Source organism: Passer domesticus, chromosome 7, assembly GCF_036417665.1.
Source record: "Passer domesticus isolate bPasDom1 chromosome 7, bPasDom1.hap1, whole genome shotgun sequence".
NCBI lineage: Eukaryota > Metazoa > Chordata > Aves > Passeriformes > Passeridae > Passer > Passer domesticus.
The window spans coordinates 53,639,307-53,665,177 of NC_087480.1; the positions used below are offsets into that span (position 1 = coordinate 53,639,307).

At 41.7% G+C, this 25,871-nt stretch overlaps 1 protein-coding gene across 10 annotated transcripts in view; it reads left to right on the forward strand.

Moving 5' to 3' along the window:
* MAST2 (microtubule associated serine/threonine kinase 2) overlaps positions 1 to 25,871 on the forward strand; it is a 185,574-nt gene that overhangs the window by 153,096 nt on the left and 6,607 nt on the right. For 9 of the 10 annotated variants that reach the window (XM_064428754.1, XM_064428744.1, XM_064428746.1 and 6 more), the window contains 17 exons: positions 1,792 to 1,924; positions 3,558 to 3,619; positions 4,301 to 4,386; positions 5,783 to 5,991; positions 6,860 to 6,998; positions 7,421 to 7,553; positions 9,110 to 9,275; positions 10,287 to 10,388; positions 11,985 to 12,107; positions 14,295 to 14,404; positions 16,437 to 16,591; positions 17,608 to 17,912; positions 20,599 to 20,814; positions 22,570 to 22,796; positions 24,306 to 24,428; positions 25,147 to 25,283; positions 25,520 to 25,707. In XM_064428754.1, the coding sequence (XP_064284824.1) occupies positions 1,792 to 1,924; positions 3,558 to 3,619; positions 4,301 to 4,386; positions 5,783 to 5,991; positions 6,860 to 6,998; positions 7,421 to 7,553; positions 9,110 to 9,275; positions 10,287 to 10,388; positions 11,985 to 12,107; positions 14,295 to 14,404; positions 16,437 to 16,591; positions 17,608 to 17,912; positions 20,599 to 20,814; positions 22,570 to 22,796; positions 24,306 to 24,428; positions 25,147 to 25,283; positions 25,520 to 25,707 (2,614 nt within the window). The remainder of the gene's footprint in view (positions 1 to 1,791; positions 1,925 to 3,557; positions 3,620 to 4,300; positions 4,387 to 5,782; positions 5,992 to 6,859; positions 6,999 to 7,420; positions 7,554 to 9,109; positions 9,276 to 10,286; positions 10,389 to 11,984; positions 12,108 to 14,294; positions 14,405 to 16,436; positions 16,592 to 17,607; positions 17,913 to 20,598; positions 20,815 to 22,569; positions 22,797 to 24,305; positions 24,429 to 25,146; positions 25,284 to 25,519; positions 25,708 to 25,871) is intronic. The other variant, XM_064428749.1, reaches the window with a different exon arrangement.

The following is a 25,871-nucleotide window of genomic DNA, read 5'->3' on the forward strand; positions in this document are numbered from 1 at the left end:
TTTATCTTTAGCATATCTTTTTTTGTAATTCAATCTTTGGCTTCGGTATATGTGAATTTATAAAAAGTTTTTCTATTATTTAGTATTAAGGTTAACTAAGGTTAACTTTAGTAACACAGCTCATTCTTCTTTCTTCCTTGTAAATGAAGTGTCCATATAGACAGTGCTTGTGATGATTGTGATTGTTTTAATGCAGTCAAAAATATTTAAGTATTCCAAAGTTCAGTTATTTGGCTTCTGTCTTTGCATTACCTGTTGGACTACGAAATGTTTATTGGCAGACAATCTCTGAGGCTTCAAGAAAATGATAGTGTGCTTGTGCATCTCTAAAACCTTCTTTGGGAAAAAGTATCTAATTTTTTTGTTTTGTTTTGTTTGTTTTTCCATAGCACCCACCTCCCCTTAGTAGGGTTCATTCTCCTGTATTCAAATGATTAAACCTACCATAAAGAAGTCAGAACTGGAATTTATATAATTCCTTAGTGTTTTGTATGTTTGGGGTTTTGTCACCAAGTTGGTTTTTTCCCTCTCTCCTTTACTCACCAATGAATGACCTGCAGTTGTCAGGACCTCAAGAAGTCCTTCCTCAGCTCCAGCATCCCTCTCACTGCACTGGTGACCATTCTCTCTCTGTTCTCTCTGGTCTGGCTTCTGCTCTCTGCCACTACTGAGAGTGTTGATTAAACCTTTACCAGAGGAGGTGGGAAGGACCTTGTTTCTCACATTGTTGCTGTCTTTGGTGACAGCATCTAACCAAGCAGCATTGCTTGGAGCAGTTATGGAAAAGTGCATCTGTTCTCTGTTCAGGTTTCTTCACATCATTGTAAGCTCTAATTTCCTTTTCTTGTTTGCAGTTCTGTGCTCTTTTTCTCTTACGTTGCTGACCACACAGCAGTTCTTTACTGATGCCCTCACTGTTGTCTGTGCATGCTCAGCTGTTTGCTGAAACTCTTCCCCTTTCACCCTCCCATTTCACTGGAGAATTTTTGAAGAGTTGGCGAAGCTGCTCATTGCTGGTGAATGATGAGGTTTGTAGTGGGGAGAGCTAAAGTGAACTGGTGAACTTGTTCCTAAGCAGAGTGCTCCTGCTGCCCAAAGCTTGTCTTTTGTTTTCTACTATATCTCTTAGTCCAGTGCAAGAGATCACACCTTCTATAACCTTTTCTGGCCTAAGAGAGCACATGCACCATGACTGAGCTGCTGAAGTGATCCTGTACTGTAGACTACAAGAAATAGGGCCAGCAGTATTTCTTATGAAGAAAGTGGTTTTATTAAGAATTTTATGAGCAATTGCTGAGGTTAGGACAGTGGCAGGATTGCGTGGGTGTATGGCTGGGTCAGAAGTGATAACTGACAGCAGGAAAGGCTTATCTTGGGTTAACTCACCTGTCAGATGGAGGTGGCAGAAGGTGGTGCCTCAGCTCTCATCACAGACCTTTCCCTGGCACGTCTCAATGTGACAAAACTGGGGTTGTGTCCACACTTGACACTTAAGAGGACATTTTGAAAGTTTGGGTTTGGTTTGTAGAAAGTCTCTACAGTCCTTGTTCTGTTTTGATTTCCAGATCTAAACCCATGAACACCCCGTGGGATGTAATTATCTGTTGGTTTTGCAGAGCAGAGTGGGAAGCATTGCCTTGCTTGTTGTGACTCGAAATGTTCTGCATCGCTGCTGAGCCCAGAATTACCTTTGGATGTTTCTGAGGATTCCCCTCTAAGGGGGAGAAACCTTTCATAATTGTAAAGCTGTATCATTTACCTCTCTCTGTGTCTCTCACTGCTTTGCTGTAGGAGTTTGATCCTGAAGAGTTCTACCATTTGTTGGAAGCTGCAGAAGGCCATGCCAAGGAAGGACAAGGAATTAAATGTGACATTCCTCGTTACATTATCAGCCAGCTGGGACTCACCAGGGATCCCCTGGAGGGTGAGGACTCTAGTTATGTACTTTCCAAACTGTTGAAAAGATAGTCAGATCTCCTGGTCACTACATAGGTGAAGGATGCTTTTATTTTATTGATTGAATTTCTAGGCCATTTTTCCTTATTTTCCTGTTTGCTGTCAAATCCTAGACTGTCCTTTTCAGCCCTGTGTCTCAAAGGAATGTTGCTGGGGTAAGGATGGCACATCAGTAGTGACAGTTCTTTACTTATGATGTTAATAATGTCTTCCTGTATCATAGCTGAAACAATGTTAGAAAATGGCTGTAGGATTTAACTGTTTTTATGTGCTATTGGACAGTAAAAATAAATTTACCTGTTATTTTTCTGATCTTTCTGGCCTGCTAGTGGCCTGGTTGGAAAGTATCCTGTCATCCCACTTGATTGTCTCTTGTGGAAAAGTGTGTTTTTTGTGGGTTTCCATGAGATTACCATGATGAGTATGAATTTTTAGCTGGAGGTGAGATTGAAGTTTTACATCTTGTGTAGCAGCCAAACTGAAGAGAGCAGTGTGAGGACAGAAACAGCTTTTCTGTAAGGTGCCAGAATTGCATATGGTAAATTTAATATAGACATACATTGGCCCAGAAGATCGTAACTTTAGAATTAGTGAGTTAATATCTCTGCCTGGCACTTTGCTGGCTGAAATGACAAGTTTTCTGAGCATGCACAGCTTGTTCAGCAACAATAGAAAGTGTGACAGAGACTGGAGGTTACTGCAGAATATTTCAGTGATTGAATATACTTCTTGTTACCTCAGGAGAGCATAATTTTAACATAAATTAGTAGTCTGGCTGGGACTAGTTTAACTTCTCTGGTGTTTACTGGAATGACATTGACAGGTTGACTTCAAGTGAAGAGCTCTTCGGGAAAATTTCTACCAAAGATTGCTAAATGCAATTTAATAGCATTTGTTGAAATCTGACATTAAAGGGAAATTTCCTTTGATCCCTGTCATGGGAGAGAACCTTTCCATTGCTAATTCCCTTACTAAAGTCAAATTTTCTTTGGAAATGTGGGGAGATGTCAAGGTGCCTTATTTCCTTTCTGTAAGGAGGGCACCCAGAAATGTCAGTGATGTCTGTTCAGAGACTCGAAGCTAAGGGAGGATTTGGGTTTGCAGAGTTTACAGCATCTCCTGCCACAGCTGAGTAGCCCAAACTAAGTGACTTTCCCCCAGTTTGCTGCTGCTCAGCGTTTTGCAGAATCAGCCACGTCACGTGGAGGACAGCTGCTTGAAATGTGATCCTTTTTCTTCTTAGAGCACAGAGATGCCACCAGGCTATGTGCAGACATATATGTGTGTAATAGGTTTTAATATTAACTAGACAACACTTTCCCCAAACATGCATTTATTGCTTTTACTTATTATAGAAACTATCTAGAGTAAGTCAGGCTGAAATTAGAACAATTAATTATATTCATCTTTATATATAATACTGCCTGCAGAGTACAAGATGTTAAAGGTTATCACTGTATAATTAGGGTGACTTTTTACAGAAGGAGAAAATGTCCTTCATCATCTACAAGCATCTTTTAAAATCCTGTTTTTCTTGCATAAACAAAGAGAATAGTGTTTGATTGAGATTATTAGGAGTAATCTTTCCTCTTTCTTTTCAGAAATGGCCCAGTTGAATAGCTATGACAGCCCAGACACTCCCGAGACAGATGATTCAGTCGAGGTAAAGCAGTAATACACTCACTCTGTCTAGCACTTTTTTTTCTCTCAAAAGAAGTAGTCTACAGTAAAGAATTAATTATAAGGCAGAGTAATTGTAATTTAAAAAAAAAAGTGCAGACATTTAAAAGCTCATATTAAAACTAGAGTACATGCTCATAAAAATGTGAAAATCTTTATACGGTGGTGGTAAAATGCTTAAAAGATGCAAATAGGCATTATTACCAAGTTTTGTGGATTTTTTTTAATTTTTGGAGTTAAAAATGAAAATTATCTGGAGGAATTCTTTATATCTACATTTGTAAAATGTGATGGGTATTGAAAAGAGTTGACTTTAGTAAAACCACTGGAAAAATTTAATTATGTAGCTGGCTAGGTTTCAAAGATGCTCATTTTATTGTTTTTTAAAAAATATAATATTAATGAAAGGCCTGAATCTTACAGTCCACTGACTTTTTGTGCTAATAATTTGTGGAGGGAATCTGCGAACACCCTATGGATACAGACAATTGTCCTAAAGCTGAGGACTCCAGAAATTCAGAAATTGATTGAATTTGAGTTAATGGGTTCTTAAAGAAGAAAAGGACAAAAAAAAAAAAAAACCACAAAAAAAAACAACAAAAAACACATATAGAATTAAGTCATTCCTGCCCCTGATTTTCATTTTCTTGTTGTCTTTCCCCAGAGCCGTGGGGCCTCCGTCCAGTCAAAGAAAACTCCATCTGAAGAAGAGTTTGAAACCATTAAACTGATCAGTAATGGTGCTTATGGGTAAGACTTTTAGACTTTCAATTAGAAGAAAATGCTATTATTGTCCTACCCAGCAAAGGGCTACAGCAAGGTCTGGCAAATGTCTGGGTTTTGTTGGGTCCAAAGCATAAAGTAATTTCACTTGGGTCTTACAGACGTTCCACAGTTATTGTATCTTCTGCATTCTTCTGGGAGATGCCATTTTTTCATTTATTCAGTTTATATATGTAACATATGTGGCTGTTTGTGAGCCCTTGAAATGCTAAAAGAAGTGCTAGAGTTACACTGGGGTAAATCTACTGTGAGGACTAATACACGAGAAAGGCTATTAGATTTTATTATCCATTGAAGAATCAAGTATGAATTCAGTCAGTTACAATTTTAACCACACACACCAACCTATCCAGAATTTTAAAAGGCAGTTCCTGACTCTTTGCAGTTCATAAATCCTTACCAGTGAGGTCATTAGGCTGTTACTGAAAAGCAGTGATACTCAGTAGGTCATAACAACAAAACTTGAGCATGTGCTTGAACGTTTTGTGGAAATGGGTGCTTAGTTCACAACAAATCACTTTTTAAAAATTATATGTGGAAAAAGTGTAAGCATGGGTTTTTAGTGAGTGAAGACACAATGGAGCATGTTGAAGAGTCATTATGAGACAAAAAGATTTTAAATCTCTTCAGTCATACTTCTGCACAAGCCCCATGTAACTTTGTAAAAAGGGGAGAGAAAAGTGGTGGTTTTGCTGTTAGTCACATGTCTTTATCCTGGGTTTATTTTATAGCCAGTGGCTGGTGAGACACAATACCACGTTAAATGTAATGTACTCCAGAGAAAAGGAAACAAGTACTGATTCAATAAGGCAGGCAGACTGGATGACAATTTTATTTGCAAACTGTATTATTAATGTGAAGGAATCTAATGATCTGCAAATGATAGAAGTGTAAGAGATACTTTACTGAAGGAAATCCCTGGTCACAGCACTACGTCAAATTAATTTTATGGAGCTTGGAAAGAACTCCTGCTGATTCCATAGATCTTGGACAATTTTTTAAGCAAAGTGGTCACTGTAGTGTTGAAAATTACATGCTGCTCTGCAGTGGTGCATATGGAGATTTGTGACATTGGTGTTTGAGGTATCTCCTTGTTTGTCACATCAGCAAAAATGCTGCTTTGTTCAGGAAGGCGGAGTAGCTTTGGGAAGGAAGCATCATGGGGCTCCTTCTTTTCTAGGGAAGCTTGCCACTGAAACAGGATTTTCTGGAGTCATGGATAAGTCTGTCAGGATTCATTCAAAAGAGTAACATCACTGTTTAAAAAACCCCAACAAAACCACAAAGAACTGCAAACCTAAACCCACAACAAAGCAGTTTGTACCAAAATGGACTTTTTCCTCTCTCTTTGGTGGTTTTGCAGAGCGGTGTATTTGGTGCGGCACAAGACCACCCGCCAGCGTTTTGCCATGAAGAAGATCAACAAGCAGAACCTGATCCTGAGGAACCAGATCCAGCAGGCCTTTGTGGAGAGAGATATTCTGACATTTGCTGAGAACCCCTTCGTGGTCAGCATGTTCTGCTCCTTTGAGACCAAGCGGCACCTGTGCATGGTTATGGAGTATGTGGAAGGTATGGTTGCTGGTATCCACTCCTCCAAAGGGGTCTGTGAATCCCTGGGACTGATACAATACGTTTGCAGTGAGCTGAGCCTCACTGCTGAGGTTAGAAGTCAGCATGAACTTCCCAGTCTTCACTGGAAAGGAAACCCTCCCTCCCTCCTGTGGGATGGTATGGCTGGATCCATAGCACATTTGCTTGACATTCCACTTAGAAAATGATTTAAGAAACATAAGTCTTTGTTCTTTAGCCGCCTTTTAAAAAATAAAGTGTCATTTTATGCTGGGGTTGGTTTTTTTCATTGTTTGGTTTGCTTATACTTTGAAATATAATTTGATTTTATTTTATCAGTATATCTTATTATAAGCAATATCCACTGGTGGATAGGATTAATTTCTTATGCCTGGCTTGCTTGACTGAATGTTTGAGAAATAAGATTATACTTATTGTATCAGTGCTCTTTCAGATAAATTAGTGGAATGAAATCAGATGTATTGACAATAGGAAATTTTAATATTAATTCCTCTTTGCAAGTAGAAATGAAGGTCGACTGAAATGTGTGGCCAGTGTTCCCAAGGAAGCTTCAATCACGAGCCCATAGACTTATTTTCTTCAAGGCTTCCTGCAGTTTGCAAATGGTATCTGTACAATTCCTGTCCAAGCCTGCCCAACATATATGGATCTCAATTTTCCTAGATTTTAGTATTTGTTTTAAGTTCAAGACAGAGTACAGAGAGATCTTCAGAATTCTTCCTAACAGGGTTGTAAGAGACAGCCTTTAGAAAACATAGTCTGATCTTGTACTGCAGACCCATAGCTGTTGTTTCTTGCTGATATTTGCCATTTCAACATGCCATATGTGCAAATGTTTTGTTTCTAGGAGGTGATTGTGCTACGCTGCTCAAGAACATTGGTGCCCTACCCGTTGATATGGCGAGGATGTATTTTGCTGAGACTGTTCTGGCACTGGAGTACCTACACAATTATGGGATTGTTCACCGTGACCTAAAACCTGATAAGTAAGTCTTTGGGCCCTCAGAGGCAACAGACCCAGGCCTTCAGGGGCTTTCTCTGTAGGTAACAGGACATGGGGGCTGGAGACACCATTGATCAACAGCATCTGACATGGAGGAGGTTTTATGGAATCTCTTGCTACTGATGTAGAAACAGATGGGCACTGGGAAAGCGTGGGAAGAATGTCTTCAGGTATATTATCCCAAAGATGTTGCTACACTGATGGTGTTTTGGCAGAAGGTAGTCCCACTCCTGGTTGCCTTGTCTGCTCTGTGATATTTGGCTGCACAGGAGGTTTTTTCCAGGTGTTTAATGGGGATGTATCACTGAGATTGTCCTTCACATTATCTTGTGTTCTTTTTGTTTGAAATTGCTTTTGGGAAACAATTAAATGAATGTTGTATTATTTTACTTCTCTCTCTTTTAGTCTTCTGATAACTTCAATGGGTCATATTAAACTAACAGATTTTGGACTGTCCAAAATTGGGTTAATGAGTCTTACAACTAATCTTTATGAGGGCCACATCGAGAAGGATACGAGGGAATTCCTGGACAAGCAGGTAAGCTGAAAAAAGTTGTTTGTTGATGTGGGATCAGATGCAGGATTCTGTCATGGGGTAGAATCAAAGTTAATAGCACTCCTTCTCTGCCTTGATGCTGTGCTGTGCACTGTAAATTGGGAGGAAAAGGTACAAGTCCATTCTCATGTTTGTACATAAATTGACATAGGTTGTTATTTCAGTTTCTTGTTTTGGAGTCATGCACTTCAGCTCTTAGTTTAGGATCCTGAAAGGGTGGCCCAGGCAGCAGTGCAGGTGTAAACAGAAATTGGTTTAGGGATATAACATGGATTTTGCTGAAGGTTGTTCCACGATCTCCCCCTTCTGGTGCTTAGAAAGTTCATGGCAAGTTTCTATATGCTTCTTGTAATTTTGTCTAACAGCTTAAACATTGATTTTTATCCCCATGATATTTACTAAGGGTCATTTTTCTCCTTAGCCTTCATTTTGCTAGGCTTAACCAGCTAAGTTCTTGTAGCTAACAAGATGGATTTTCCTTTGATGAATGAATAGCTTTTGCATGTAACTCGTTCTGTTTGAGTTGATATTTTCTGGACATGGTTGTTCTGGATGCAGGCTCACCAATGCCTTGTATAATGGGATTGAAAAATGCTTATCTCTTCTGAAAATACCTAGGATCACAGCTGAATTTTGCAGCTGAATTTTTATTTGTGCCAAGTGTTGATTCATAATTATCCTGTGGTGTTGTCTTCCTGTTGTCTTCTGAGTAAGGATGCTTTTTCTAACAGAACTCTCCTAGGTCATTAGATCATATTCTTGTACTTTACAGTGGTACATTTTTTACAACTATTTTGTTATTGTTGTTGCTGCTTCTAAGCCCCAGGCAATTTAGATCTTCCAAGGTAATTTCCTTAGCCATTGTCCATGCCAGCTGTACCTCCCAGGATTAAGGCTGAAGTGTGTAATCATGCTGGGCTGCTAATTCTGCATCTGTGAAACTAAATTCTGTTAGCACAGAGATGTGAGAGGCTTGTCAAAACTCAGTTCCTGATGGCTGTAGCTGTGCCAGCAGACATCCATCAAGCTGTCAGACCTAAACACGCAGAATATGCATTTTTCCCATATGCTTTCCTGTGCATGCACCAAAGAACTACTTAGCTGGCATGTCCACACTAGGAACATTTAATTTCATGTGATGTTATTTCTGTGCAGGTAATGTCTTCTTCAAATATAGACTCTTGCTCCATGGCAGTAGTTCACAGCATGAAGTGGTTAGTGGCAAAACATTAATAACTTCCTTGTAAAGCTCTGAAGGGGGGGGGAAAGAAAAGAAAAGAAAAGAAAAGAAAAGAAAAGAAAAGAAAAGAAAAGAAAAGAAAAGAAAAGAAAAGAAAAGAAAAGAAAAGAAAAGAAAAGAAAAGAAAAGAAAAGAAAAGAAAAGAAAAGAAAAGAAAAGGAAAGGAAGAAAGAAAGGAAGAAAGGAAGAAAGAAAGAAAGAAAGAAAGAAAGAAAGAAAGAAAGAAAGAGACAAAATAAGCTTTGACATGCATTTGGCAATTTGTAAATTTATTGCTTTCTTGCATGTTTCTCTTGAGGTGTGTGGGACTCCAGAGTACATTGCACCAGAAGTGATCCTGCGCCAGGGCTATGGGAAGCCTGTGGATTGGTGGGCCATGGGCGTCATCCTCTACGAGTTCCTGGTCGGCTGCGTTCCTTTCTTTGGGGACACACCTGAAGAGCTGTTTGGACAAGTGATCAGTGGTAAGTTTCGGCTCACAGCACATTTCAAAATGTGCTGTGAAAATATTGAGGGCCCACAGTTTAGTCAGGAAGGACTAGGTATAAAATAATGGGGTTTAATTTTAGTGTTTCTAAATTTCTGTGTCAAAGCAGCTTCCATCTGATTTCAGCTATGGAAACTTGTGTTGTTTAACATCTTCCTAAATAGTTCTCTTATGGTGTGGGAGTCATACAAATCCTTGTGGGATTGATGAAAAATATTTGGGGATTTTTCTGTTCTGTCTTTTAACTTAAGTGATGGAGAATTTGAAAGGAGTAGCCACCAGCTGGTCTAATTCAGGCTGATTTTGGTTATTGTTTTTGTAGGTCCAAATGCTAGTCAGTTAGTAATTTTATATAAGTGAAATGAAAGGAAATTCTGAGCACAATGCATTGAAGTTGTTGTACTCAATACCTTCACATTTTGTGGCTTTTTAAACCTTTCTCATGCTTGGAGTTGGACAGACAATTGCTTTGTGTTCACTCAGTGAATATTCCACTGAAATAATTTTCTATTGGGAATGCTTTCTGAAGCAGTAAATTTTTAACACACTTGGCAGATGTCCTTTGTAAGAAGCAAATTTCATCAAAGCACTAAATATGATGCATGAAATTGTTACCTGTGAATTGTTCTCTCTGTTCCAAGTATAACGACTCTGGAATGTGCAGGCAGGAGATACAGCCACAGTATTGTCACTGCCTTTGTTTATGGATTGTCATGGAAGTCCCATTTCATACTTTATTAATGGAGTCCTTAAAGCTTTTTTTTTTGTCTCCACAAGCACTGCTTGGATTGACAGCAGCTTTAGCTGATGCTGAATTTTATGCATTTTGAAAAATGTCAATGCTTGAATTATATTAAGCTGCTGAATTCAAGGTATTTACGCTTCTGGGGCAGTTCTCAACACTGCACTTTGAGGTGTAGGAGTATGAATGGTTATTCAAATTAGTTGGGAAGCTGGTAGGAAATGTCAAGTCTCTTTTTGTCCCCAGATGAAATTGCCTGGCCAGAAGGAGATGATGCACTGCCCCCAGATGCCCAGGACCTCATTTCTAAGCTTCTTCGCCAAAATCCTCTGGAAAGAATGGGAACAGGTAAGAGCCTTGTGCACAGGAAAGCACTGCCCAGAAGCAGGGGATGAAGCTACCTGGCCAGTGATGCACACCCATTCGTGTTGAGGAATGCTCATCTAGAGCTGGGGAGCAGTTTGTACTGGATTCAGTGTGGAGGAGCTCTGGGAATTGGTGTCACATGTCCGTGAGCCAGGCAGATATTGCTGTCCTGTCTGGGAAACAGGAAAGGGGCACTGTCAGCTTGGCAACATCACTTCTCTGATTTCTGCTGCTCCATTATAGGCTTGAGGCTTGTGTCTCCATTTGAACAGTGTCTAATCAGATTTCTTTGAAGTTCTCTTTGAGTAGAAGCTTAATCCTTGTCATGGATGTGAATTCCTGGCTGTAATAAAGTAAATGAAAATGCTCCCATTCCTAGAGGCCTGTAGTGTAGAATTCTCCTAACATATAGCAAAGTCTGATAATCTTTTTGGCAAAGTCAGATATGTCTGTCAGTCTTTCTGCATTATAATGTCAGATTGGAAGTTTTGCAAGCCAACACTTCTCATTTCCTCATGGTAAATAATCGTAAATGATCTCTAGCTACACTTGTTTTAAACTAATTTGTGCAATGCTGTGGCTCCACATGACAGCTCATCTTTCATTGATTTGACTAGTTTAATTTAATTTGGGATTTTCAGTTCAAAGCTACACTTTAAAAAAAAGCTTAGAGATAAATATATAACAATTCCAAAAGGTATGTGTATTCAGCAGACTTAGCCCACGTGCACACAAGGGTGATGAATAGATCATGAATTAATAATGATATCAGATGGTTTTCACATGTTCTTCTCTACTTAAAATCCATGTACTTGAAAGATGTTGCTGTCATGGAAAAGATGTAGAGCTTCTAGCCTTATAAAAGGAGTTGATGGACTGATTTTTTTTGATTTCTTATATACCTGTAGTGCTGAGACTGCTGTTTCACTTGGCATGTTGTAGTGCCACTGGCACTCAGCAAACCTTTTATCTCTTTTCCTCTGCTCTTTTCTTTTCTAAAAGGATGGTAGCATCTGCAATGAATATTAATTTCATCTGAAAAAAAATGCATAAATGGGTAGACAGATAGTCTTTACTTTTTCCTTCTGGGTACCCAAGCTTCTGAGCTTAATAATAATAGATACTAATTCAGGTAGATAGGTGAGCCCTGTCTTGTTCTAGACACATGAATGAGTTTATTCACAACAGTGGAGTTGTGAGTTGTCATTCACATTTTAAGTGCCTCTCAGAGTCTGCTCTCTTTATTCAGTTTTGAACAAGATGGTGTTTAGAGTTTGAAAATTTTAAATTAAGGTTCTTAATCTTGCAATTCGCTGTGGAATGCAACAGCAGATGCTGTCTTCCAGCCTCTGTGTTGTTGCTAAGCAGGAAGAGGAGGTGGGAAGGAGGAAATCTTGTTCAGGTTCTATCCTGCATGGCCACTTTGGTTAAAGGGTAAATTTCTCAAAATTCCTGGAAAATGTGTGTCTTAAAAATACTTGAGTACATTCTCTTAGGCTCTTGATATTTTTAGGGTTTGTTTTTCATATTATGCAAATGCTGAAAGAAATACTCTGCAATAAAAGGTGCTTATTTCAGGTAGTGCCTTTGAAGTGAAGCAGCATCGGTTCTTTAAAGATCTGGACTGGAATGGATTACTCCGGCAGAAAGCTGAATTCATCCCACAGCTGGAATCTGAGGATGACACAAGCTATTTTGACAGTAAGACTCGAGATTTGGCCTAAACAGCATCATATTTCTTGTGCATATTTCATTTTTGAAATTGTTAGAGATAAGTTGTTTTAGAAATTGAATAAAACACTTGATGGGAATTGCTTTAAAAAATTTCTGTGGAATGCCAAGGAAGGTTTCTTTGAAGGCAAATTAATTTTAAATGAAAAAATGTTGCTGCTGGAGTCAATTGGCCTTTCACTGGTTCCTGTGGTCCTGCCAGCCATGGGCCTGCAGTGAGAGGTGCTGCCATTGTCATGCTGGGTTCATTAAACTTCTTCCAAAGCATTTGGTAAATCCAAATTCCTTGAGTTTTTGAGCAACATGATCTTTCCCTAGTGACTGTTTTCAGCCAATAAATGTTTTTAAAAAAACCCAAAACAAATCCTAGACCTTGAAGACAAGTATGTGGGGAAAATTCTTAAGAGATTTGAAGTAATTTGAATTATTTTTGCTGCAAATGTATCGCTTTATTTTGGTATTACTAGCTCTAATGAGATATGAAGTGTCTGTCTGGTGTATATAAATGTCTGGGAACTGCCATAGTATCAGTGCTGTGTCAGATTCCTGGTATTTCAAGATAAGCACCAGACAGAGTCAGTGCTCTTGGGAGAGAAGGGAGGAGCATCACAGGAGGGATGGAGAGATCTCTGTTCCCAGAACCTCTGCTCCCTAACTTTTCTCATTTGTCTTGGGAAGCTGAGCAGGTGGAAGGGGCTTGGTCAGGGTGAGATCTTTCCCCCTCTCCAGCTGCAGAATGGGATACTGGCTGTTTCAGTTCCCTGAGATATGGAAATTTTTGCTCTGCATCAATGGAATCTCTCCCATCTTGACCTGGTTGAATCTGTGTGAAGCACATTTTTGCTCTGCTCCTGTGCTTTGCTGAGAGTGAAAGGAGAGAGAGAGGAGCTGCCTCCAGCCCCTTGGCTCTCACACTGCACAAGCAGTGATTCCATTTAGATAGTGCTCTTCCAGTTTGGGGAAGGGGCTTTTAGGGTGGGGCTTGTTTGGAGAGGTTGGATTGGCAAAGAAAGATGGATTGAGAAATCTCCGCATGGTTGCTGCAGAGAACAGCTGGAGTCGAGCTGTGCAGAGGGGGCAGAGGTGGGGTTTCTACATGTATTTGGGTTGTACTGGTACAACATACACGGAGAAACTGCTGTGGTGGGCTGTCCTCACCACTAACTGCACCTACAGGATGGGGCAGCTTTGGTCACTGAGCTGGGTCAGCAACTGGCAGAGGCCCAGTGCAGCATCCATGAGCAGATCCTGCTGGATAAAAGCAAAACCACTGGGTCTGTCAAGTCAGAGCTATGGGAAAGTCCCCACTGCCCTGGCACACTCGGTGTCAGGGTGACCTTCATGTGAGTCCTTTATAAAGGCTAGAATTCTCACATCAGGAAATATCTCACTTAGACACTGATAGAAGTTGGTGTTGCTGTTATAAACCATAATGCAGAAAATGCATTTATAAAAGTAGCTTTCTGGCTGATTGGCTGATATGGTGCAGCAAATTTGGCTCAGTGTAGTTATCGGCTTTCTGTAGCCAAACTTCTTAGTGCCTGCCCCACAAAATCCAGTGTGGCTGGCTTAGAAATCCAATGCTGCAAATCTCAAAGCACAAAATCTCTTTGGAAGAAGTTTTTGCATTAAAAATAGCTTTGCATATTGGCTGCTTGCCCATTTTCTTTCACAAAATCTAATCCTTTTCCTAGTTGCAAGAGGAAAAAGAGATTTTCTTTTGGGGTAAATATTTTTATTTTTTTTAAGTAGGCTTGTGTGTATCTATGTATGCAGGACAGACTGTATAATCAAAAATCTGTTTATTGGAAAGTTGGACAGTGAATTGTTTCATGTTTCCTTCCACATGATTGTTTGCTGTAGGAAAGAAATATCCCTACCATGAAGGGTCTGCAGGATTAGACACCTTTTGAGTATCAGCTGCTTCCAGAATGGAATACAGCTGACAGGATAAGATAAATTCAGTGCCAAGGAGATATTCTTCATTGGCAATTGCATGGGATGAGCAAAAACTGGCTGGGTATGTTTCAGTATTAAGGGAAATACCCTGCATGGTGTATAAACATTCCAAGTTCTTTAAGCAGACCAGTAGCAATGCTTGAGCTGTGAGTTGCCAGCACTCCCCACACTGATGCAAGTGCCATGTCCTGTTCCCAGCCCGTTCAGAACGGTACCAGCACCTGGATTCAGAAGAAGAGGAGGACACTAATGATGATGATCACGTGGAAATTCGGCAGTTTTCCTCGTGCTCGCCCAGGTTCAGCAAGGTGGGGACATTCTAACTCGATGAAAGAAAACAATCTAGAGAGGAACAAGGTTTCTCTGCTTTGTATGGGAGAGATTTTAATCATGTGGCTGCTCTGTGGGATCTCATGGTGTGTAGTGTTCACTGAGGAAAGAAAACTGCATGACTTGTTTATTCTGTGGTAGTTTGTGGCCTGTTGGAAGGTGAGTACCAGAATAATTGGAGAATGACATTTTATATTTCTTAATGTTTCACCAATATGCAGGGCATTGTATAGTTCTGTTGTGCATCTGATACAGTCTGATGTTTTTACCAATGACCTGGATGCTGGCATAGGGAGTATCCAAAACTTACTTGCTTTGAGCAGTGTCAGTCTGAAAGGACCTTCCATGGGTGACAAGATGGTTTTGGGAAGAAAATCTATTCTGGCATTTGGAATAATGGTTTCAAATCAAAGGGGTAAGAACATCAGTGAAGTTTACATCACTCGTTGTCTCAAATACAGCCTGAGGAGCAAAAAGCAAGGTGACAATTTCAAAGAGAAGGGTCTCAGCACATAGTCCTTCATGAGTTAGATGTGCCAAATTATGGAAGCAATAATTTTCCATACTTGGCTTACCAGTAGGAAGGCCATAGCTGGGGTATTCTGGTCTGTACTGGGCAATGTTCTTGAAAATGAACAGGGATCATTAAAAGGGAGTTCAGAGGAAAGCAGCAAGAATGACCTGAGTTCTACAAAACATAAAACCTCTGGTGTTTTCAAATGCATAGGTAGAAGGAAAGGACTACATTGATCTTCCTGATAAAATATAGTATGTTTGGGAGGGGCAGAAGGGAGAAGAAATGTTGTTTTGAGGCAGCCACTTCATTAATTGTATTTCCCCCTTAGTGAGATGGGAGAAGGAATTTTACTTAGGAGGTCTGAAAGGTATTTTGGTTTTTTCATAGCAGTTCCTCCAGTTTTCCACTGCTGAAGTCAGTTTTTAAGGACCAGTTTGTTCTTTGTCCTCAACCAGGCTACAGTGGTTTAAATAACAGTTACTCTTAATTTAATGGAGTTGCTCCTGATTTGCATCACTAAAAGTATGTTCAAAATTGAACCTGAGGATTAGTTGGTGTTTTAAAAAAGTTCTCATGAGTATGTAAGAGTTTCTTTTCTCTGCCTTTTCTCACCATAAGTATTACTCATTTGTTAGACTGAAGCTTTTCTTTAGGGTTCAATGTTTTTGCCACAAAGAGAGAAAGTTCACTTTCAATGAATTTATTTTAAGACCTGGAAAATTATACAGCATTTGTAATGTGGGAGGCATAAAAGGCTCATTATATTTTGAAATTCTTGTCTGACAATTCAGCCATATGATTTATTAATAGTTATCTTGTTGATGCTCTGAATTTTTAATAACATTATTTTCATTAATCTCTTCTTATGTAAATTAGGTCCACAGTCAAGTGTAGTTTTAAAAGGATGGATTTTTTTGCTTAATCATTTAATTATTTAAAGACGGCTGTAAAACCAAGAAAGGCACTTTCATTAAGCTGTCAGCATTATAGTAGATTCCTTGAGGAGGGCAGGACTTTTTTGTTCTGAAATAAGCTTGGGGCAATGCTGATAGACTGATAATGAAATGGGGTCATGAGCATGATGCCTATCACTGAAGTGAATTTGTGCAGTAAGATTTCAAGATCAGATCCAGATGCCAGTCCTCAAGAGTTGTGCAGCTGTCTTTAGCAGTAGCTCCTCTTGGATTTGAGAATATTTAAAACCAAAAATCAAAGTAATTTCATGAAGTTTGTCAGTATTTCTGTTGTGTTTTCAAAGGAGAGGCATTGGGTGCTGTTGTAGAAAAGAATTTTAGTGTTTCTGAGGCTGGGCCTTTTTCCTTTCCTCCCTGGCACACCTTGAGTGTGTCACACCTGCCCTGTGTTACTTGGTCAAAGAACATTCCCAAGTTCAGGCTTTCAGGGGGGAATTTCAAGAGGGGATTTTTCCCCTTGCTCAGAAAAGGCCCCTGGGTTGGTTTTCCCTGCTCAGAAGGGTCTTTTGGTGCACGCAGGTGTACAGCAGCATGGAACGACTTTCCATCCACGAGGAGAGGAAGACTCCACCACCAACCAAGCGGAGCCTGAGCGAGGAGAAGGACGATCGGCTGGACAGCCTGGGGGGCTTGAAGAGCCGCGACCGCAGCTGGGTCATTGGGTCTCCTGAAATGTGAGTTCTGTGCAGCTGAGTCTTCTGTTCTCCCACAGCAGCTAAAAAAGACCCCCCCAAAACTTTCTATGACCAGTGTTTAGTGAGGAGAGCTTCTTATGTTGTATTTCTACAAGAAGGGTTGAATAGCTAAAAGTGAATGTGTAGAGCCTATAAAGTCCTTAAGTGTATCTAGTTAAGTACTAACATCTTCTAAATCTCTAGCAAATACTTTTAATGAATGTAAAGGTATTCTAACCTTAAGGGCAAATTTTGTATGTTACGTCAGACATGTGCCCACATCAGTTTTTTTCTTAAATTAATGCAAATTCTGGTGTCGCCAGACTTTGACCTTTTGTTACAAAGTAGAGAAATCATTAGGAAAGTTCAAAGTTTCAAAAGTTCAGAATATGCCCGAAAAATCTTGTGCTCTAATAAAAAATGTCAGTAAAATATATGAATACCCACAATTTGGATACCTGCCATGTTTCTGGCATTACTGAAAACTTACTGTATAAAAGGGATGTCTCTCATTTTGTGCAACCCCTGTAAAACCTTTACAATAATATTTGGCATTAGAGCATAAAATGTGGCTCTGACCTAGTCTGTATGACTCCCTTAAAAATGTTTTACGGATTGCACTCATAGCTGAGGCGCACTTCATTTTGCATTAGGCCTTCCTGGCTTCTAATTTAGAGCAACTTCGAAAGAGAAATTCAGCTAGTTCCAAAAGGAACATGGAGCATGATTTCATTTTGCAACTGTGATTTTTTAAAAAATAATATTTAATACCATGTTCATTGTACTGTATTTTCCTTGGGTTTATCCCTTGCTTTCCTAGAAGCCTAACAGTTGGAAATCTAAATTCAGGCAATGCCCCAAGCCTTTGTTGTTTTAACTCCCAGTGTTGTAGCTTGGCCACCAAACTTCACCTTACATTGGTTTCAGACGCGTTGAGTTGTGTCTGTGCCCCGTTTTCACCCTTCCAAGTCAATCATGGCCCAACTCACCTGGGCCATGTCTGGTTGTGCCCGCAGCCTGCGCAAGCGCCTGTCCATGTCCGAGTCCTCGCACACGGAGAGCGACTCCAGCCCGCCGCTGACGGTGCGGCGCCGCTGCTCGGGCCTCCTGGACATGCCGCGCTTCGCCATCTCCGCCGAGGACGAGGGGGCCGCCCTCAAACGGCCCCAGTCCGAGGGGATGCTCCTGTCCACGGTGCAGGCCCGGGAGGGGCTGCCCCTGCCCATCCCAGAGCAGCCTGTGGAGCACGAGCTGCAGCTGGAAGGGGATGCTGGAGCCACCACGCCCTCCACGGCCGCCGGCAGCGCCTCAGCGCTGACAGGTACGTGCTTGGGGTGGGTGTCCTGCTCCCCAAGGAGGCCGTGTTACCTGGCAGAGATGAACTCTGTAAAACTGGCTCTGGGTGTCAGGGGATGTGAGTGCCTCACGCTGAGTAGATCTTGCTAAAAAACTACTTTCAGTGTAGTTTTGTGGATGTGCTTGCCTTTGAAATAATGCCAGTGGTTTCATCTCCTCAAAATTGCATCTTAGATTTCAGTCCTGTCGCTTCGAATTGATTTAGGTCTTCTCATGCTTGAGATTCATATGATCTATGCCTACTTACAACCACTGGGTGCCTACCTGAGACAGAATTAATTTACGCATTAGTCAGAACAGATCACTGCTGAGTTGGAGCTGGAGAATGTGGGTGTCAGCCATACCAACAGATCCCTGCTTCCTGGGGTTTTGCTTATCCCAAGAGTTTGGAGAGACTTGAAATGTGCTGGGGAAGTGGGGCTTGTGTCAGGGACATGCTACTTATTTTAACAGCCAAATATGCCGAAATTCATCCAGTTGTAGTCTCAGAAAAGTGCAGCCTAAATTTAGTAGAGTGGCTCTTAGAAGTCAGTGCTTGATTTCTCAGCAACTTTGACTGTCCTGGGGTTTTTCCCCAGCTCTGGGCTGAGCTGAACCTTTCTATGGTGGTGCCCTGGGCTGCTGCAGTGCAGGACTGAGCTCTGGGTGCTGGAGTGTTCCCAGCTCCTGCCCCTTTCAGGGCATTGGGAAGCCAAGGGGGTGAAGCTGCCTGTTCTGAGAACAGAGGAGGCCAGAGCTGGGAACTGCTGCAAAGTAGTAAGGAGGTGGAAAAAAAGGAAGTTTGGAACAATGGAAGAAAGGAGGGAAGTTGAAATGAAGGTTGGCAAAAGAAAATTTGAGAAAGAAGGCATAATTAGGGGAAGGACTAGATTGTAGGGTTGAATAAGAAGGACTACTGGGTAAGAAAATAAGGAACGAGTTGCTGGGACAAACTGGGAGGGACAAACTGTCCTGCTGGGACAAAGCAGGCAAAGCAATTGTGATGCATTGAGAATGGAGAAGAAGGGGGTACTGAGGAAGCAGTCAGAATGGCAGCAAGAATGGACAAGGTGGGGGGCACTGGGCACATGTGATGGGGGACTGATAGCAGAAGGTGGAAATGCCCTAGAAGAAATTTGCCTCCAGAGTAAAGCCAAAGATTCCTACATCTTATTACTCCTCTTCTGCAATCCAGTCTGTGAAATTCCTTCAAAATTTGAAATTCCCATTCCCCTTCATTGCCCATGGTCCCTGAAGAGGCCTGGTGCTGCCATCATGTAAAGAAGAGGTACAAGGGTAAAGGAAGGAAGCTTAAAGAAAGGAAGCTGCCTCATAACTTGTTTGGCATAGGTGCTGTAAATGAAACCTTGGGCTCTCAATTTCATGCTAAGAGCCTAGAAACATGCTGTTAAAAATGGCAAGAACTCTTCCATTGCTAATTTGAGTATCTGCAATGTGAGATTGGCAAAAATGAAGTTCTCCTGGGCAGCCTGCTCCCCTGAGCTCAATACATTAGAGCAGTCTTTGATCTGGTGCATGGAATCCAGGGATACCAGTGCTTCAGTGTCCCCAGGTCAGAGGCTTGAAAGGAGTTTAATTCCTGTCACTGTCTCAGATTGCTCCTCTAATTTATATGGCACCTTTTCCCATGCAGCCTCCAAATCCGGGTTCCTCATTGTCTGGGAGCCTGATTTGGAACTCTGTGCCTCTTAAATGTTGAACAAGCATCTGGTGCTGAGGTCTCTGGGAATAGTGTTTCGAATTTTTATTTTCATGATACTTCCTGCTTCACTTAGTATGCACAGCAGTGCTGCCCACTTAAATAACGATGATCAATGTTTTGTTCTGTCCTCATTGTTCAAAATGTGGCCCTTAGGCTTTATTTATTGCATGCTGCTTAAAATTTGCTTTTGAAGACAGAATGATTAATTTCCCTTGTGGAGTTGCTGTGATGCTCACCACTTTCATTTCTAAGCACCTTGTAAATTCTAATTACTGTATTTTCACAGTGCCCATCACATGGGGGACTGAGGCACTGGCCTTGAGAACAGGACCCCCAATCCCCAGCATCTGCTGTTGTTACATGCCCAGTCTGATCTTCAAGATTACTTTGCATTTTATATATAATTGTAGCAGGTTAAGTAATTCAAGACTAAATTGCAGTGGTGCACAGAAGGAGGCAAATTAAGGTTGTCTTTGCAATCCACATTTTTACTTTCCCTGACTTGAGTACCTTAGTATTCTCTTAAAGTGGATTTTTTATGTGCAACTCCAGTAGAACCTGGATCTTCTATTACAGGCAGTTTTAACTTAAAGATTGACAGTTCTTGCTGGTTGTAAAAATGCAGCACTTTGTGTAAACTCGTTTTCATCTGTGAACGATCCCATTGAAATGGTGTGCAGAAGTGCACCACAGCTTTAGGATTCATGAACTGCCACTGAGCAATGTGATTTCATTAGCGAGCTTTTCCACAGAATAGAAGCTGCTAATTTTCTGTGTTCGGAATAACACCATTTCTGTAAATAAAAATTCAAGCCCTGGGGTTTCTTCTTAGGAAAATTTACTCTTGGACTTCATGTAAACATGACTTTGATTTAATGTATTTTGCCTGTAGGGGAATAGACTGTTAGGAATTCCCTGTGGTTCTAATCTGTTTTAATTTAAACTGTAGCTGGGAGCACTGCAGATTTCTCTGATCCACGAGCTCGCAGTAATAGCAATGAAGGCCCAGACTTTACCACTCCAAAAGCCATCAGCGATTTGGCAGTGCGGCGGGCACGACACAGGTTGCTCTCTGGGGAATCAGGGGAGAAACGCACCTCGAGACCTGTCAATAAAGTGATTAAATCAGCATCCGCTACTGCCTTGTCTCTCCTGATTCCCTCAGGTAAGAAATGCCTTGAGTGAGGCATTGTCAGAATCTGCAAGCACTAAACAAAAGGTCTGCAGACAGATCCTCCCCCTTCGCTCTCCTGGAATAATGCCTTGGCTGGCAGGAGGAGAGAGCTAACTTTTACAATGGGTTTAATATTTCCTGCTCGCAGGTTGATGAGCACTGCTGTGCCACAGACAGCAGCGCTGTGCGTGTGGTCTGACTGCAGCTTCTGCCAGTGGCAGCTGGGCCCTGCTCTTCCCCTGGTTTTGTTTAAATTGACTCCTAGCTGGTCTCTAGACAATGGTGCAGCAAGGAGGTATAGAGCCACAAAATTATTTTAACCCACAAGGTGCTGTTTTTTGGGGTCTCATGTTAACTGCAGTGCTGTTTGGGAATGAAATGTGTCCGGTGCATTTATGCACCGGGAAGTTTCAGAAACTCCAGATAACTTGGTTGAGATTGAGTGCTCAAGAACTGAACAGTGTAAGGAACTCACTAAGTCGATGCTGAACTGCTCACCTTCTTGGCCCAGCTCTGTCTGCAAGCAAAACCAGACCTTTACAATTCCCAATGGCAGGTGATAACTCCTAGAGAGCAGCTCAGCCATTCTGAGCTGTGACAGACTGGTTCAGCAGGAGTTTCTCCCCACAGGAATTTTGTCCCTTTCCAGAGGATAAGACCATGCTGTATTTCCAGGGCTGTGCCTATTCCTGCCTAGATGGGAGCAGGGAATGCAGCTGGGCCATGAGCAATGCCCACCTGTTCCTCCCAGCAGTGAGCTGGAGGCAGGAATGCACCTGCTCTTGGCAGCCTCGTGGTGATGCACATCACATTTCTTGTGCTTTGGGCATCGGTTGCTTTTTGAGCTACCAACTCCCCCATGAAAACCTCTAAAATGTGTATTTAATCACCCAGCAAAGGTTTCTCCAGGGCTGCTCTCATCTGCCAGGTAAATATGTGCTGGGCGATTCAGCAGGTGTTTCTTAATGGATTAGAGATTACCTTCTGCAGCTGCATTTAGTGTTCCTGCTCTTTGGGTTTATTTTACTGATGTTGACCAGCTTCACTTTAAAATGAGAGTTCTGTATTTGCTTTGTACTTTAAAAAGTGGATGTTGTTCCACCAGCAAGCAGAGTCAGGTAGTTTATCTGACAGCCCAGCCCATGGCTTTTCACTTGGGAAACTCACTCAAAAATAATGTGTGATGTTGCTTTTCAGTAGCAAAGTCCCTGCAGTAGATAATATTTTAGATATTTTTGCCCCTGTGAATTTAAAACACTAGCAAAACTGCCTAGACATAGTGGTAGTCTGATCACCTACTCATTCCTTTTGTGTTAATACTAACTGATTTGGATTTTTGTCAGCACCAGTGTGTAACTTGCACCAAGATCTAGAGACATCTGATCTTCTGGAGGAGGATAATACCTGATAACCTGGAAATGGGGTGTTGCAGGATTGTGCCTAGAGCAAATGCTCATGATGGGTTGTAAATCCTGGAAAGAGAAGTAGAGAACACCGTGACCCAACCATAATTCTGTACGAGCAGTGCACTAAATGTACACCTCCAAATGTGCCTTTTTGGACACTGCTGTTTGTACTACAAAGCATGAATTAGTTGAAGCTGCAGACAGACCCAGCTCTGGTGAAGGCCACCAGCTTTAAGACCATTAGAAGATACGGTTTCATAGCTGTTCTCTAACAAGAATTTTTCTCTCTTTCGGAGGCCTGTTTTCCTAATTTTTGCCCACCTTTATGTCATCACTGTAGATCACCACACGTGTTCTCCATTGGCCAGTCCAATGTCACCTCATTCTCTCTCCTCCAACCCATCTTCGAGGGACTCCTCACCCAGCCGCGACTTTTCTCCTGCTATCGCAAACCTGAAACCACCAATCATCATCCATCGGGCTGGAAAGAAATACGGTTTCACTCTGCGCGCCATTCGCGTCTATATGGGTGACAGTGATATCTACACTGTGCATCACATGGTCTGGGTAGGTCTCTGCTTTTCTGCAAACAGGACCCTCGGGGCCACAAACGCATCTAGCCAGGGGTGTCGGGTTTAGCTCTAGAGATTGTGTTTTGCCACCTTGTTTTTTCTCTCCTTTATCACACCCAAAGTTGTCTTTTTGGTGGGGGGAACCCTAGATAAATAAATATAAATAAATAAATAAATAGCAGCACTTTGGGTTTTCCAATAGTTTTCAAGCCCATCACAGAACCACAGCAAACTTTCTTTCCTTCTTTTCTCCCTGGTTACATGAATCCACCTTCTTTCACCTGCAGCATATCCTTCAAAGCATGTTTCTGTGTACATACCCTCTTTCTCTTTATTGGGGTTGTTGCATGAGGGCCCATTATAGCTAATTTATTCAGGCTTGTGTTAGTGATTATAACCTGCTTCTGATCAGTTCAGTCTGCTGGGGTTTTCCAAGCAGTCGCTTGGAATTGATTACAAGCCTTAAAGCATCACTGCTGCTATGCTGATTGCCATGGGATTTAGTTCTTGGCTTAGTTGTGAGCTGTGCTAAAAGGTCTGGTTTCCATGTCTGTATCGCTTCCCTCCCACTGCTGCTGGTACTTGATCTCTGTGTTCCTTTTGTGTCAGTGTAGATGACTTCTAGGAATGATCCATTCCCTGAAGCAGTGTTGTTAGGATTGTGTAGGTAGGGAGAATGCAGTCAGGGTAAAGGTGGTTAATTCTTTCCCTTGCACTTCTATATTCATTAGATAATATGGACTTCACACCCTTTGGTCCTTATTTAACACTCATTCTGAGAGAAATAATCTGAAACTGAATTTTTGCCTTGCCCCTCCCTTGCTTTTCTTGAACAATGCTGAGTTTACCAAAATGCTCATTTGGAATCTTTCCTGGCTAGAGAGAGAGATGTGCATTCTCCTGCACATCTGGCTCCTCATGGTGAAGGAGGAGGCTTACATTCCTGACCAGGGACAGGAGAAAGGCAGTGTGTTCACAGGGGAAAAGTCTGGTGTTGGATAGGTTAATAAAGGATGGAAAGTAGAAAAAGAAACTCTGTTTGGGATGAGGTGCAATATAGGCACCTTAAACACATGGCAGAGTCTTCCTTAAAGTCTGTTGGCCACCTTAGGTTCCAGCATGTACATGGAAGGATGCTGGATTTGGGATGGCAAAGAAATTGAAAGAGACTGAATGTTTGTCTGGAAATCAAGAGCATCTGGGTAACATTCCTGAGTGTTGTAAAATTTTTGGAAGTTCTTTTGCTTTGGGAAGAGCTGGTCTCTCGATCAGCTTAACCATTCCTGTCTGCCTTGGGTTGGGATAAGGCAGGCAGGATGCTGGGGGGGAGTGGAAGAGCGCAGGGTTTTGTGCTTGGCCGTGCCAGGGGTGATTTCTTTCCCCCTCCTCAGAATCAGCTGGTGCTGGCTGTGGCAGGAGGTGACACAGATGGGCTTTGAGTCCCATCTGGGCCAGTGGCCTTGCCCATTCCCCTTCTCAAAGCAGTCACCCTTGTTGTTGGCAGCACGTGGAGGAAGGGGGTCCGGCCAACGAAGCAGGTCTGCGGGAAGGGGACCTGATCACCCACGTCAACGGGGAGCCGGTGCACGGGCTGGTGCACACCGAGGTGGTGGAGCTCATTCTGAAGGTAGGGGCTCAGCACTGCTGCATTTTGGAAAACATGAGCAGCTTGTTTAAAATGTATGTAATTGGCATTGTCTGAAACTCAAGTGTGCACACAGCACCTGGTGGTATTTAAGAGCAGCTTGGTGTTGAAATTATCCAGTTAAATGACTTGTGTTTGATACCTCTCTGAGCAGAATCCATTTACAGAAAAAAACCCCCCAAAGTTCTGGACTGTTCCAAGAGACAGACGTCTTTGGGATTGCAAATAGAGGAGCAGTCAGGATTATTTTTTTTAACATAAGTGAGACAAGCCATGCTCTGTGTTGCAGATTCATCATGATAGATGCCTGATATGCTCACATCTGCCATCAGTCAGAGCATTGGGAATAGGATTGGTGACAGAATATCACTTTGTTCAAGTTTCCAAGTATTACAAGTATTAAATTGAGTCATTTGGGATCTCAATGGGAGAGGTCAGATGCTGTGTTCTGCCTGCTCTGGGAAGCTTTACCTACCAGCTGGGGTCTGAGCTAATCATTTGTGAAAGCCTGACTAACGAGGGCTCTCTCTCGGCAATTCCTTAATAAATGATAGGTGGAAAAGCTGAGGGGAAAAATGGAGTTTGACAAAGGATTACAAAATGGCAGGCAGCAATAAACTAGCAGCCTACCTGCTTTGCCTGCAGATCTGCTTCAAATAACCATGTTTTAAGCAATGTCTCTTTGTCTTGTGTCTGACAGAGTGGAAATAAAGTGTCCATCTCCACCACACCATTTGAGAACACATCCATCAAAGTTGGTCCAGCTCGAAAAGCCAGCTACAAATCCAAGATGGCTCGTAGGAACAAGAAGAGCAAAACAAAGGATGGTCAGGAAAGGTTTGTTTTGATGTTTCTCTGTTAAAATTAAAGGGTAACCAAGATAATGTAAGAGATCCTTAGAGAGATCTTGTCAAATCCATTTGCAGATAATATATATTAGCAGGTATGTCCTTTAGTCCTTTCTTTCTTCCTTTTTTTTCTCTTTTACTGTGACACAAAATTGACTGAAATATGCTAGTAAAGGTAAATAAATCATTTGGGCTTGTAAACACCTTTTGAATGCTCTTCCCCAGTAAGAAGAAGAGTTCTCTGTTGAGGAAGATCACTAAACAAGCATCGCTGCTTCACACCAGCCGGAGTTTATCATCCCTGAACCGGTCTCTGTCATCTGGAGAAAGTGTGCCTGGCTCTCCAACTCACAACCTGTCTCCTCGGTCACCAACCCAGAGCTACAGATCCACTCCAGAGTCTGTACACTCAGGTAAAACAAAGAGACATGAAACAAAATAAAGCTAAGCCAAAAAATCCAGTCAAAACACGAAAGGAAAATATTGGAGGAGACTTTTGCTGATTGATTAATTTTGGAACTAAAATACACAGCAGCAGGTAGTAGGTATCTGTGAAGAAAATGACAGCGGTGATGTT